Below are 16,299 nucleotides of genomic sequence, written 5' to 3' on the forward strand. Positions count from 1 at the left end.
TATAAGTACATAATGTGAAATCACTTGATCTATCATACCATAATCTATAATCAGGTGTACCCTTCAAATATCTACATATCCTCTTTACTACTGCATCATGAGATTCCTTAGGATCAACTTGAAATTTTTCTACTATCCTAACTGCATTTTCTATATATGGTCTAGTGTGAGTCAGATATTGCAAACCTCCAATCATATATTTGTACTTCTTTTGCTCAACTATAGGTGTCTCATCTTTGCTAGATAACTTGTGATCAGCTATCATAGGTGTACCAACATGTTTACAATCTTCCAAACCAAATATTTTCAACAAGTCTTTCAAGTACTTAGCTTGTGATATGAAAATGCGATCTCTATTTTACACAGTATATAAACCCAAGAAAAACTTCATCTCACCAATCGTACTGATCTCAAACTCGTTCTTCATCTCTTTAGAAAACTTATCACTTTGTTCATTGTCATCAACAAATATCACAATGATCAACAAACCATTTTTAGTTTCTTTCAAATACAAGTTGCTATTTTTTGTACCTTTGACAAATCCTAATTTTTCCAAATACTTGTCCAAGATACCATCTTATGGGTGCTTTCTTTAGACCATATAGTGCTTTCTTCAATCTACACACCATGTCCTTTTCTTCTGTCAAAGGAAATCCTTCAAGCTTCTTAATGTAAACCTCTTCTTCAAGTTCTCCATTCAAAAAGGTTGACTTAACATCCATCTAAAACACTTTAAACTTCTTATTTGTAGTATAAGCCAAGAACATTCTTGTTGCTTCCATTCTGGCTATAGGGGCACATGTTTCTTCATACTCTATACCTTCTTGCTGTGAATATCCTTTGCATACCAATTTAGCTTTGATCCTCTCAACTTCACCTTGTTCATTCGTCTTGTTTCTGAATACCCATTTAGTTCCTAGAACATTCTTGTCTTTAGGCCTAAGAACCAATTCCCATGTCTCATTCTTCACAATTTGATCTAGTTCTTCCTTCATTGCTTGAATCCAACGATCATCCTTACATGCCTCATCTACGATCTTAGGTTCAACTCAAGAAATAAAACATAATGCCTCATGTACTTTGTTTCTTGTCATTACTCCTTTTTCTTTACTTCCAATAATCTTCTCTATGGGTGATTCTTTGCCAAATTCATGTTTGGCGTAGGAGTTGCCAACTCAACTCTTAACTCCTCTCTTGGTTCAGTTCTTTGGTCTCCTCTTTTCTCAACAATTTGTACATCATTCTACAAGCCATTGTTAGTCTCAAAGAAAACTTCAACATTATCTCTAATAGATTTAGGATTATCATCCTCATTATCAGAATTATAATCCAACATTCTCTCTTTAACTCCAAACTTTTTATCTACTTTCACATTTGCGCACTGAATAATTGTCTTAGTTCTATGATTAAAGCATCTATAAGCTTTTCTTTTCAAAGAATAACCAAGGAACATACCTTCATTGCTTCTTGGATCAAACTTACCAATATCATCATCTCTCTTTATGTAAGATTTATTTCCAATTTTTTTGAAATACTTTATTGTGGGTGTATGACCAAACCATAATTCATAAGGAGTCTTGTTTGTACCTTTTCTGATTTGCACTTTGTTCATGGTATATACAGTTGTATTGATTGCTTCCCTCCAAAATGTATTAGATACATCATTCTCAAACATCATTGCTATTGTTGCCTCTTATACATATATGTTCTTTCTTTCTACTATCCCATTTTGCTCAGGAGTCTTGGGTGATGATAATTGTCTCTTGATTCCATTTTCTTCACAAAACATGTTAAACTCTCTAGAAGTAAACTCTCCTCCTCTATTTTGATCTCAAACATTCAATCTTTACACCAGATTCATTCTCAACTCTATTTTTAAATATCTTAAACTTTACAAATGCCTTAAATTTTTCTTTAAGAAATGCTATGCACATCATTCTAGTGAAATCATCAACGAAAATCATAAAATACTTTTCTCTTTAGAATCCTCCTGTTTGAGTAGGGCCACTAAAGTTTGAATGAACAATCTCCAACTTCTCTGTAGTAGTGAACTTCTTGTTGGGAAATGAAACCTTCATTTTCTTAGCCATGATACATTCTTTGCAAATGACATTAGTAGGCTTCATGCTTCTAGGCAAATCTTTGACTACAAATGTACTACTAGCCTTCACAATGTTATCAAAGTTTATATGAAAAAACCTTCTATACCACAACCAACTATTATCCACTTTTGCAACCAGACAAGTCATCTCAGTAGGATTCAATTGAAACACATTACCTCTGGATCTTGTACCTATTCCAATTAGCTTACCATCCTTATCTTTTATTATGTGTATCTTCTTTGTAAACTATAACCGATAACCTTTATCAACCAACTATCCAAAACTCAACAAGTTATGCTTTAATCCATCAAAAAAATAAACATCATCAATATTAGTCTTTTCATCAAAAGTAATAGATCATATCCATCTGATGTGACAAGTTGCATTATTTCCCACTCTAACAATTCCTCCATCATGATTTCTGAACTTAATAAACTTGTTCATATCACTAATCATATGATGTGAACATCCACTATCTATAATCGAATTAGATTTCTTTTCAACTTGAGAAACTAGGTCATTTTATTCTACAATATAAATTTCAAAACTCTCTTCTTTTATAGCCACAAATCCTAACTCATCATCACTTTTACTCTTAACTCTTTCCTCTGATTCATCATCTTCATTTGCATACAAATAATCTCTAGGTCTTCTAGGTTTGAAGTTTCTCTTTTATATATATATATATATTCTCTTTTCGGACACTTAGAAGCATAATGACCAAATTCATCACAAGTCCAACATTTGAAAATTTTCTTACCATCTAGTTTTCTCCTCACAAATAGGGTCATTTTCCTTCTTCAATTTTCTCGTCTTCTTCAAATTTGGATCTACTATGGCTAGCATAGTCTTTATTGGTGCTTGCACTTGTTATGAAAAAAGGACGAACACTTAATGCACTAAAAATTGTCTCTACTCTTGTCAATTCTCCAGACTACCTCAAGCTTGATTCTGTTGCTTCCAATCTTCCAAGAGAAGTCTCCCAAGTCAACTTCTCAGTATAGGGTATCAAAAGTTGAATCATCTGTGCTACTTTTTTGAATGGTGGTGTCAAAGTTTTCAGAACCTTCCATACAATCTCATCTTCTTTAAATCCGTCACAAGACTTAAATCCTATAACATTCTCAAATATCCTACCAATAAAGCTTCTCACAGATTCATCTTCTGGCATTTTAGCATCTTGAAACAAACATATCCAATTTTGTAGTCTTACTCTTTTAGCATCCTTATTTCCTTCAAAATTATTTTCTAAAGCCTTCCAAATTTTATAAGATGTTTCCAAAGATCTTACCTGACTATATTCATTTTCAAGAACAACTATCAGTAATGCTTCTTTGGCTCACATATTGCACATAAACAGATCTCTTTCATCTTCATTGCATTCCTCAAGCTTGCTTTCTTCCACAGCCTTCTTGTCATTCTTTGTCAAAATCCAATATCTTAGACCCATACATATCAAATGAGTTTTCATCTTTTCTTTCCAGTTGTCTTAGTTAACTCCATCAAACTTAGGACTTTCTTTTTTGAGGTGACCTGCCATTGATCTCCCAAAGTTGTTAGACTTCCTCTTCAAGGACCTAAGGCTCTGATACCAATTGCTAGAAAGTAAAGTCATTCAATATAACTGAGAGGGGGTGGATCAATTATCCAACTATTATAGCAATTATCAACCTTGATAATCCTTAACCATGTGAGCAATATAATCAGTAACCATAACAAGATATTCATACACACTAAAACCAGATATGTTAACTAGGGAAACCCTTGATCAGAGGGAAAACCTCGGTGGGGATGGTACCCACAAAATGATGTACTAATATAAATGTTCCTTGTTAGAGGATGGACCTTATTAGGAGTCAATGAAATACATTCAGTACATTCAGTTCCTATTAGGAGGCTTTGAATCCCTATTAGGAGATTCCAACCGTATTAGGAGTTATGCCAATCCTATTAGGAGTTGTAGAAGGCAAATGGACCTACTGTCCAAACAACTTTAGAGGCAAGACCATATAACTCACTATTCAGCTGGTCTCTATATTATTCCTTGCAGAATAATAGAATGAATTGTAGTTGTACTTCCTTTGTCCTGTCAACTAGACTACCTCTTCTGATCTTCTTACCAAATCACCAACTTTGCATCCAATAATCCCTTGGATTGCTTACTTGTGTTTGCCAAATAATTTTCTCTTGTTCACACACTTCACACTTTGTGCATATTACCAAACAAGGAAAATTTCCTTCCTTTATACCGTGTCCTCAAAATAACTCCTTGAGTCAACCTTGAGGCTTTCCCAACTAATTATAATAGGACCTCATTAAAATAATTAATTATTTCACAATTATACAACGCTGTTGGCTCACAGTCTTTACAACTTCTCACATGTGTGACCTAAGCCCTTGTGCACTCAGTGACATTATCATTAGGTTTTCTATTGTCATTATTCAACTTCGCACACCGAGATTCTATCTCTGTTAGGAGATACAATCCAAACATTAGAAAATGCTTCTTAGATACTCTGTCTGCATACTGTCCTATGTAAATCTTGAATATCTTTTGCATGTCTTCAACTTTTTGTATGCACTTTCATCCACATCAATATGCACTTTCATCCAAGATATGCACGAGGTGGTTTAGATTTTGTAGTCTTAAGAGTGTATTGCTTTGGTTGGGAATGATGTTCTCACCTAGGATCTAGCATTGATTTGTTTGGGAAATTTTATGTGCCTGTAGGATATGTTGAGCTTCTGCGTCAGACTTTGGGGGATATTTAGGTGTCTTAGTGGAAGCAAGTCGAGTACAAGTCTTCTTGGCCCAAATACAATTTCTTCATGTGGTTGGTGGTTCATAGTTGGTTCCTTATGTGGGATAGTTTATGCAAGCATGGCTTTCAGGGACCGTTGATGTGTGTTCTGTGGCAAACTAGTGAAGAAAACATCTCTCATCTATTTTTCCAATGCTCCTTCACTATACATATTTGGCATTCATGGTGGAATGTGTGGAACAAATCATGTTGGCATGTTTCCTCGTTGCTTGAGTTCTTTGCATGATGGGGTAAGGCTCTTGTGAATACTTATTTTCTTCAAATTGCCTACAATCTTAGACCCTCCTTCATTATTTAGCATGTTTGGTTGGAGAGGAACCATCATATTTTTCAGGATGAGTTTTTGGAGGTTCCTCACTTATGGTGGAAAATCCTCCATTCTTTGGGGCAAATCATTTCTACAAAATATGACACTAACGAGCCCATGGATCACAGGAAGGCTATTTTCTATAATCGCCTAAATATCCATCTCTCACGAGGAAAACTTCTTGGAAAGAAATGTAGACACCCATTGTGAAAGATAAATAGGGTGGGGAAGTGGAGTGCACCTTTGTTGGGTGCTCTTAAAATAAACACAGTTGAGTTTTTGAAGGGAAATGTAGATCCTCTTAGTATTGGTGGAGTTGGTAGAGATAGTAAGGGGGATTTTAGTTTGTATTTTCAATTTATAAAGGCCAACACACTGACAACCTAATGGAGGTGATAGCTATATTGTATATTGTGAAGCGTGCCTATAACCGTGGTTGGAATAGGCTTATTTGTGAGTCTGACTGATAAGTGTTGATACACCTATTAAATCAATAACATTTTGAGGTTGTCAAGTGGAAGTTAGCTTTGATTGTTGACCAAATCAATAATTTGTGTGCTTCTTTGGAGTTTGTTACTTTCACTCATATTCTCAAGGAGTGGAATAATGTTGCATTGTTTGGCGAAGTGGGCTTCTGATCATATGCATAATTGGAGCATTGTTGATAAGGTTCAACTACCTTTGGGCTTGTCCCATCAATTAGATCATTCAGTGGATCTTGATAAAGTTGTTTGACACCCTTACTCTGTATTTCTTTATGTTTGAATAAAATTTCACCCTTCTTTTATTTGATATAAAGCTTAACGAAATAAAATAAATATAAATCCTATTAAATAAATATAAATAGGTCACTAAATAAAATAACTTTGAAGTAAATAAACATAGTTCACTAAACAATAAAGTTGTTTTAAATATATATTTTTAAATTAAAGTATAATAAATAATATAACTAAAATAACTTTTTAAAAATGAATATATATTATTATTATTATTTCTATATTAGATATATAAAATATGTAATTTTGTTATGATGTGAGATAATTATATCTTTGATTTATTTTTAAAAAACGTAATGGAAGGAAAATTCAAGTATAAAGCAGAAGGTATATTCCAAGTTTTTAATCATTAAGTTGTAGGGACCAAAAGTGAAGTTTGCTTTGGAAGCATGTAAACTGTAATCGTTTCCATGTGTGTTTTTAAACAACCACAAATTTGACTAGCCGACATTAGATACGTTATTCTTACAATAATTCTTTAATTTGACTATTCATCAATAACGAGGTATATTTTTATTAAATGTTAATAGGGTGTACAATTTTAAAAATAGTACTTAGATAATAATTACATATAATAATTTAGATAATCAATTTTTAAAAATTATAAAAAATAGTTGGATTATTTGACTAAGAGTATAGTTATGAGGGGTATTAATTTTTCAAATTTGATAGGGTAAATTCCACTTTCATAGTAGCAATGTGGAAGCTTATATTCTTGTAGGTTTTTTACAAACTTTTTCAATTTCACGAGCACACCAAACTCTTATTGACCAATGTGGAAGCTTAGATTCTTGTGGGTTCTTTACAAACTTTTTCAATGTCACGAACACAAAACTCTTATTGACATATAGTTGGATCTTAATTTTAATTTGATGTTGGCTTTACTTTTTGAATATTTAATTGATTTTATAATTAAAAATGAGTAAAATAATAGAGTTCAAATTTTTTTAATTTGATTTTTAGTTGTTTCAAAATTATTTTTATGATTTGGATAATTGATCTAAGGATTCTCTGCATATTACAACCTTGCCTTGATTGAGAATTAGAACAACTAAGTATAGAGTTTGGACATTGTAAATAAGTGAAAAGGAACCAAACTAGTTCATGTTATTTTCTAACTTCAACACACAAAATATGCCATTTTAAACATTAGTTATCACATTAGAAACAAAGAGGTCAAATTGAGTCCAAAATAAAAGGCAAACTGCAAGACTGGCAACTATCACCATTATAAGGAGAAAACAAGTTTCAATTAGCACCTAGTCATTATCATTACAATATATTTGAAATTAGCTTTACTTGCATGTGTTTTGTCAAGAGAAATTTGATATTGCATATCCTTGATGTTAAACAACTAAAGAAAACATGTTCAATAAATAACATTAGATAAATGATTGTTCATGCAATTTTTTAAGACTAATTTTTTAGCTTAATAGTTAGATTTTAGAATTAAATCTTAATGATCTATAAAAGAATTGTCTAAGTTTATATTAGATATTATATATAGATTTAAAATAACATTATAACTATATTTTAGAAGTAAGTAGTGTATGTCCTAAAAAGTAAACACCCTTGTTGGGCACTCATTTTTTTAGTTTCTTTTTAGCATTCATAGTTTCCCTCATTGATTTCATGTCCTTCTAGCTCTTTTTCATCCTCCAAATCAATATTATTTGTTCAAAACATGAGAATGGTTCTAACTTCTGTGTAAAATTCCCTAATTATCAATCCATTTACATACTTTATCTTTCCTCTAGGACCTAGTAGGCCCCATTTTGGTAATTTCAAGATTAGATGCATTCATGATTGATTTTCCCACTTATCTTCTTGAATCCTCCCACAATCTCCTAACACTTCTTGGATCCAGAGACTATTTCTCAAAATTTTCCATTTTGGGTATAGGTCTAACCTAGTTCGACCTATAGCTTGGAGGTGAATTTGAGTGGGCTCTAAGCCTGATCTAAATTCATTTTAGTTTCCTTCCTAGTGTAGTCAACCTTTACAAATTTGGACTCCAACATTACTATAAAAGGAGGCCTCTTCCCTCATTTTCACATGACATCCACTCGGGCAATCTCAATCTCTCCATACTCAAGCAAGTAAGTAATTGCACAATGAAGGATTTCAAGCAAGCAAGTAAGCAAGAAAGTATCCATTAGTGAAAGCATTCAAGCCCGTCAAGCATTCAAGTTCAAGGAAGCCATCTAGCATTTTAAGTCTTCAATCCAACATTCTCATCATGCATCTAAGGCATTTCCTTCCATAGATATAGTTTCTTTCCCCCATTGGAGGTCAAACAAAGGAGTTTGCAATCAAGGAAAGAGATATACATTTATCCATTCAAGTCATCTTCCTTCCTTTCTTATACAATCAAACATTATGAAAAATTACAAAATTCATCAATAAGGGTTTGGTTTAATTTCATGATTTCCTACTTTTGTGGAGTCCAAGCTATCGTATCAATACTTGTGATAATCTCCAAAGCATCATTACATCATTGAAGTATAAGGTAATTTATGTTTTAAATCTAGATTACATTTCCTCATGCACTTTCAATTACATTTCAAGGTTAATTCCTACACATGGGCTTGACCAAGGGATGCCCCTCTCCCCAAAATAATTTATCATTTTTCTCATGTGTAGGTGCAGACATCAGAGCTACAAATTTGGATTTGCAAAAACATAGAACCAAATTAAGATACATAACATAACCCTGCAGTTTTGGCACCTCATGGTATAGGTCAAACTTATGTTGGCCTATTTTGACCTATACCTCAATTTTAACGTATACCTAGAGTTCTATAACTTTCATAGTTAGAAAACTTAGGTTTCAACATCTTAAATCTAAAAGTTTCAAATTTTGACAATCTTTCGATAGGTTATCATAGCTCTGAAATTTGTCCTTTACTAGCCCTCAAGGTGAGAGCATTGCTCCCATCTCTCTTTAGCACTTGCTTTCATAGATCAAATTCTCCTTTTCATAACATGTATGCTTCCTTCTCTTAGGGAAAGGAAGACCAATCTAAAATCCTACATTTTGAAGATCATGAATTGGCACCCTATCTTGTGCTAATTAGATTTCCTTTTTTAACAAAGTTTTGGATCTTCCAATGTGATCTTATAATTTGGTGAGTGATCCAACCAAGCATTGTTCACCATATTATATGTTGAAAGATTAGTATTATGTTGAATACTTTAAATTAGACAATGTTCACTTCTCTTATGTTTTGTTATAAAGACAAGTATAGATTCCCCAATAGCTCATATAATTTTAATTGGTTAGAAAAATTTAATGTCAATAATAGTCATTTAAATATGTTAGCAAATTTTGATTGCTATAGCTATTCTACTGCACCAAAAACTAATAAGTTTTCACCGCCATACTATCGTCAATCTAGATCCAATTGAAATTCAATAAAATAGAAAATTAGACTAGAAATTTGAGAGTTACAAATCATGTATTTATTAATGAATTTTGATTGTTAAAGCTATCCTACTATACCAAATACTAATAAATGCTCTCCTTCATAGCATCTTAATTTCAGATCTAATTGGAATGATAAAATAAATCAATAACAAAATAGATATAGATATTTGGCTATTTTGAATCAAATATTTACAGAAAAAGTACACACACACACACACAATGTAAGGTTGACATCTTCGTTAAGTGGCTAAAATATTGTGACAATATAGTTGAAATTAGAGTTCAGATGTAGGTAGATCCCTAATTAGCGAGTTTGAATAATCTTGTATTAAAACAATTGCTACTATAGATTGAATTGCATCATTTAATTGATTTTAAGTATACTTGCATCATGATCTTATATACACCATGACCACATATATATCTTTTGCTTCTATTTCAAAATTATGTTTTTCTTGAAAGAAGAATAAGACTTTATTTGAGATAAGTTCAACTTTGCTTGATGGTTATCAAGCTCCTAGAAAGGCATACACAATTATAAAAATGACAATCGAGCTATATGAATAAAGAATGTAAGAGTTGGCAAGTTATTGTGGTGAAGAGATCTAGTTTTTTTAATACTTTTGATTTGGATTTGTCCTTGTGTACGTTGATGACCATCAAGTAGATGCTAATAAGCTATGACAATTTTTGAAATGGTCAATTATGACATGTGGAAAGGTGAATTTGAATTTGGATGACTAGATAAAGCCACACTACCTAGTCTGAACTTGAAATTGGAAGACTAGGCAAAGCCACACTAACTAGTCCAAATCTAGGTCATGTGATTGAATCTACTTGATAGTGAAAAATGATTTAATAACGTACAAATGGTAAAGGTCGAAGTTCTTAGAGGGTGAAATGACTAATACGGGGTTCTAGAAAGAGTAAGTTTATATGCCAAATAGGTCAAACCAAGTGCTACAACTAACATAATGATGCTCTATTGATAGGTCATTTAAATTGTTCATAAAAACAAAATAAAAGGGCCAACTGAATGCACAAAACTCAATATTGATAATTTAAGCCATCTTGAAATTATAGAATATATGAGTTAATATAATTTAAAACAAAATTAAAAATCATGAAAAGCCTCATCTTATTTAACAATATAGGGCATAAAGATAATTACATAATTATATTGAAAGACATAACTTTAGAGATCACAAGAGTCCAATCACAATAATACAAGTATATTGGTAGAAACCTCGTAGAATAAATTTAACAAGGATATTTCTAATCAAAGAATTATAATAAGAACATTATGTCAAACATTTAATTTAAATATGAAATCAACTATTGTTTAATAGAAACATATAGATCAACAATTTTGACTAAAAGAACAATAAATTTAAATAATATATAATCATTTAACAAACTCCTTATTATATAAATGTTTATAGATTGATAAACTTGACTAGAAGTACACTAAATTTTATTAATATTTTTTATATATTAAATAATACTACATAGTTATTGAACAAACCACTTATATACCCCTTTGTTATATAAGAACTTATGGAGCAATAACTTTGACTAAAAGTACACCAATAGATTTCACAATACATCATCATTTAAGTGATCACTCAACATAATTCACCAACTCAGGATAGAGCCGTCAACCCAAGGTACAATCTTAGGTCCAAGTGGTTAGTTAAAATGAAGATGCTTCACTAGGTATCTAGGCCTCTTCTTACGTACAAACTTGCAGAAAAATCCTAGTAGTTGAGCTGTCAGGGAGGTAGGTTTAAAAGCAATGAATAGCTATCAAATCAGTCTTTTGACATTCCATGATTAGCTATGAAAACATGCTTACTTTTGTTAGATGAGATTGTATGCCCACAATTTCAAATTTGATTACATCATATGCTCCCAGTTCTAGACAATCCAGCTATTACATGATAAAGCTACCCAATTGAACTCATTCAAAGGCAAAGAACGTGGGTAGAAATAGTGTAAGAAATTAAAAAATATAGTGATTGTAGTGTTCTATTCTTCTACGTCCCTTCATTGAAATGGTCCCCTAGACAATATTAACAACTCAAAAAAACATGAACTCGTTCCATGTGACTAGGTAAAGCCCCCCATCAGATGATGTCATATTATTTGGTGAGACAACAACTCATCATCTTCTTCTATATTATGGCTGTAGTTGAAACCTTACAATCCATAGATTGAACAAACTAGTTTGAAGTTGTGGGTGTAAGTAGTTGCAAAATAAGTTAGAAAAAATGGCTTCTTCTCTTGCAACTTTGGTAGTTATTGTAGCCTTGTGTTTTGGCTCTGCTAATGCTCAGCTCACATCAACATTTTATGATAAGTCGTGTCCCAATGCACTCTCTTTAATCAAATCTGGGATTAAGAAGGCTCTCGCAAGTGAGAAAAGACTGGGTGCCTCTATTCTTCGCCTTCACTTCCATGACTGCTTTGCTCAAGTAATATAGATTCTTCCTTTATTTTTTTAAACTCTAATTTGCTGCTTCGATAGCTTCTACTACCCTTCTTGATGAAATTCTAACATATTGTGGTTTTTTGATTTGTCCCTGGTTGGCTCAAAGGCGTCTCATACTGAACTTGTCAGTCTCAGTATATATAACAGCCTTGTGAAGAAACTGTGAATCACTATATAATGTTATAATTGCCAGTATCATAGCCATCTTCATTGCACATAGATATCAGATGAGTGAAACAAGAATTTATCACTTCTGAGGTGGTTGGATGGATCATTTTTGTTGCATTTGGGTGGTAGACTATAGAATGATGGCAGAAATCTGCTGTTCTTAACTCTTTCAGATTGTTTATACAATTGTATATTTTGTTTTTGGTTGTTGTTGCTGATGTTTATGATATTTGATTTCTATTTAAATTTTAGAAAATCTCTTCTTTATGATGATAGACAGTTAGAATTTGATATAAGAATATATTCAGAAAAAGAAATCTTTGGAATTCTATATTTGAATTATAAAATATCAATATAGAAATATATTCAGTTAATTTCGGAAGTAATCTTTTGAATTCTATATATGAATTATGAAATATCAGTCTTCTCTTTCTGATGATAGATCATTGAGTGTGGTTTGAATTAATTTCTGAAACCACTTTTTCAATTGTACATGAATTATAGAAAATCATTCTCCTTTTTCTGACAGTAGACTACTACATGTGATCTAAAACATCACTAAAAACATACCCAATTAACTTTTGAAAATCTTTGAAGTTTTACATAAACTATACAAAACTCATAAAGTTTTATTTATCTTTATACCTAAAACTATGCTATTACAAATATACACATTTTATGTGAAATATATCATTTGTATTTCTAATTTAATGCTTAGATACATTATGTACGTGTATATTAATCGAATTATTGACGCTAAACTTACCAAATTAGTCACTTCCAAAAGTTCAAATTTGGATTTCTTTCCTGGTTTTGTTGTAGGATGGGTAGATAGATAGACAGATAGATTTTTAATGTTCGTCAGGCTGAGAATGGCTATGGGACAGCCTTCCTACTAAACCAACTTTAGTAATTCAGATCTTTTTTCCTCCTAACTTTTCATTGTACTTCTCATATAATATCCACAAATTTGAATCTGATGTCCTTGTACACATCACATTCTAACATAAAGTGTTGTTCAGTTTCCTTAGCTTATTATTATTTTCATAGTAATGACCACAGTTAAAACAATATTTCATTTGGTCACCCGCACGATAGGAAGTTCAAAGGATAACTGCTAAGTTTTGTTTCTACTTTCTATTTCTTTATACAGATGTTGAACTTAAAGTAAATGCAAAAGAAAAATTTGATGTTTTTTTTTAAAGCTTTAGGTGATAGCATAATTGATTAGAATAGCCCCAAGGATGAACGTAAAGGTGATGTCTAATTATGATATTTTTGTTGAACACAGGGTTGTGATGGATCTATACTGTTGGATGGGTCATCAGGGGAAAAGACAGCAGGGCCTAACACACATTCTGCCAGAGGTTTCAATGTCATAGATGATATAAAGAGCCAGGTGGAGGCAGCTTGCTCTGGGATTGTTTCTTGTGCTGATATTTTGGCTGTGGCAGCTCGTGATTCTGTTGTACAAGTGAGAAACTAAAATTTTATTAGATTAATTATTATTATAGAAAATCTATACATAGACTGTGTACATTAATAATTTATAGATATAATCATACATTTCATGTTTTCTAATAAACAGCTTAAAAGATTCAAGAAGAAGAAATTAAGAATATATTTTTAGTTAAATGATTATTAAAAAATAACTTAAGATAATAAAATTCAAGAAACAAGTTATTCTAGAAGAAGGTTAGCTTTGACCAACCATCATTAAAAGTCATTTAAAAGTGTCCATCATGTCTCCTAAATAAGTATACATGATGTTTCCATTTTAACAAGTTTCTTTGCTTTTTGGTGAGAGCTTACCTCAGTCACATGGCATGTAACTTTTATGAGTCTTTGACATGATGCTGTTTAATGAGTTTATCTGTTCATAACAAGACCTTCCGGATTGTCTTTTTTATTTTGTTAGCTTATAATGGGTATTCTATCTATTTGTACCCACTTCCTTTACGTGAATAATATCATGTCTTGTCAGCACCTTATCCTTATCCAGAATTGTAATGAATGTTTAATAAAGTATTGGGTCACAATTATAATCACATGGTGATTATCATTATCATATGGTTGTTGAACAGCTTTTTCTAACATTACGTAAATTTTTCTTTTATGTTATTTTTGTTTGTGGCGGCCATCTTTTGTCTTTGGGATCTTATCTAGTGGTTGATAACATCAGTTTATTATCTATCTTTTTACAAAATAGAGGTTTTAATTAGTTGAATGTTAAGAATTATGGATAATTTTGAGTAAAATTGTCTAGATTTATAGACAACAATTTATGAAGATTCTTTACAATTATTCAACACTTTTCAGTTTCACTAAAAGAAATTCAAACAATATAATAAATAATATCTTTATAATTGTATATATATTTATGTTTTTAAATAATATATATTAAACAATTATTATATTTATATTCTTATACACAAATATATTACAATTTTTAATTAATTCAAGATATAAATTACTAAATTCCATTGAATCATTTTAACAAATTATTTTAATTTTTTTCCCTTTGTGTATATCTTATTGAATTCACTCTCTAATGTCTAATTACAGCTAGGAGGACCAACATGGACCGTACCTCTTGGGAGAAGGGACTCAAAAACTTCAAGTCTTAATGCTGCCAATAATAACATTCCTGCTCCAACTTCTACCCTTGGCAATTTAACTTCCAAGTTTCAAGCTCAAGGACTTTCTACCAAGGACATGGTGGCTCTTTCAGGTAAACCAGATATTTCTAATTAATTTGACATTAAATTTTTATAATTCATATTGTTAATGTTATTGATTTTAAATTTGAATTTACTTTCAAACCACACTTTATGATCTAGTATTGATGAATCATACTCTGTAATTTATGATTAGTCAAAAGAATATACAAGAAAAATACAAATATTTCATTTTAATAATAGATCATTGAATGTGATATAAATATTTTATTTTAATAATAGATCATTGAATGCGATACAAATATTTCATTTTAATAATAGATCATTGAATGTGATTGCTCTTCTAATTATGTGTGATATTTTATAACCATTTCAGGTGCTCATACAATAGGCCAAGCTCGTTGTACAGTGTTTAGAGGCAGAATATACAATGACACTAATATTGATTCAACCTATGCCAAGTCATTGCAAGCAAACTGTCCCTCTAGCAAATCAGGCAACAGAAATTTAGCACCCATGGACAATGTTTCTCCCACTGTCTTTGACAACAACTATTACAAAAATCTGAGAAAAAAGAAAGGACTTCTCCACTCTGACCAAGAGCTATTCAATGGAGGCTCTACTGATTCTCTAGTGACTACATATTCTACCAGTCAGAGCACCTTCTTCAATGACTTTGCAGCTGCCATGGTTAATATGGGAAACATCAATCCTCTCACTGGTAGTAGTGGAGAAATCAGAAAGAATTGCAGGAAATCAAATTAAGTTTATATTTTGGGTTTATTAAATCATTATTAATTTGTTTACTATTGCAATAAGGCAATATGTTACAAGTGTTCAATGAGCCATTTTGATCTCTCATATGTATTCTATTAATTTGTCAAGGTAATAAGCTTGGCTTCTTAGAATAGTCAAAGAATTTGATTTGTCAAGGGAATAAGCTTGGCTTTTTAGATTAGTCCAAGAATTTGGATGAAATGTTGAATGTGCTTTATACTCTGCACAAGTGTCCCTGTGAAAAAAATTAGTAAGATGTGTGACATTTATATGGCAAGAGCTTTCGTTATATGAAAAGTTGTATACAGCTAATTTTAATTGGTTTGGTAAGTTTCCTTGACTCCGTCTCAATCCCTTTTTTCTCTTATTTGCTATGTATTTTTCTTTTAGTTTTATTAATTTCTATCTTATTTATCATGAGAAATCATCGAAGGGAGTTTGTAAGTTCGCCATATGTATTGATCACATTCGTCTAAAGGGATCTATTGAAGAATTAGCATTATTCAAATGATTTTGTATTAAGAATCTACAAAACATTGAAATACATGACGAAAAAAAGAAAAAAAGGAAGAGAGATGGATCAGGCGAACCAATCAAACTTAAAAGATATTGTTACAAATAATATTAGCAAAATCTTTACAAATAATTAATTCTTTCAAATGTAATTCAATTTTTAAGTATAAAAATTGAAATTGGTATTGTATCAAAATCATTGGGATCATAGAATTGTCATCTCTACATTGTTTTTGAG

The 16,299-nt window shown here is 31.4% G+C and overlaps 1 protein-coding gene across 1 annotated transcript; it reads left to right on the forward strand.

The window, feature by feature from the left end:
- Window positions 1-11,642: 11,642 nt before the first annotated feature.
- On the forward strand, window positions 11,643-15,878 carry LOC149565930 (peroxidase 4-like). The gene is made up of 4 exons (XM_089819406.1): window positions 11,643-11,908; window positions 13,385-13,567; window positions 14,659-14,824; window positions 15,148-15,878. The coding sequence occupies exons 1-4, from the start codon at window positions 11,705-11,707 to the stop codon at window positions 15,534-15,536; spliced, it is 942 nt and encodes a 313-aa protein (XP_089675532.1). The 5' UTR covers window positions 11,643-11,704; the 3' UTR covers window positions 15,537-15,878.
- Window positions 15,879-16,299: the final 421 nt, after the last annotated feature.

This window comes from Cupressus sempervirens, chromosome 3 (genome assembly GCF_028749045.1).
Source record: "Cupressus sempervirens isolate cs-2001-9-10 chromosome 3, ASM2874904v1, whole genome shotgun sequence".
Taxonomy (NCBI): Eukaryota; Viridiplantae; Streptophyta; class Pinopsida; order Cupressales; family Cupressaceae; genus Cupressus; species Cupressus sempervirens.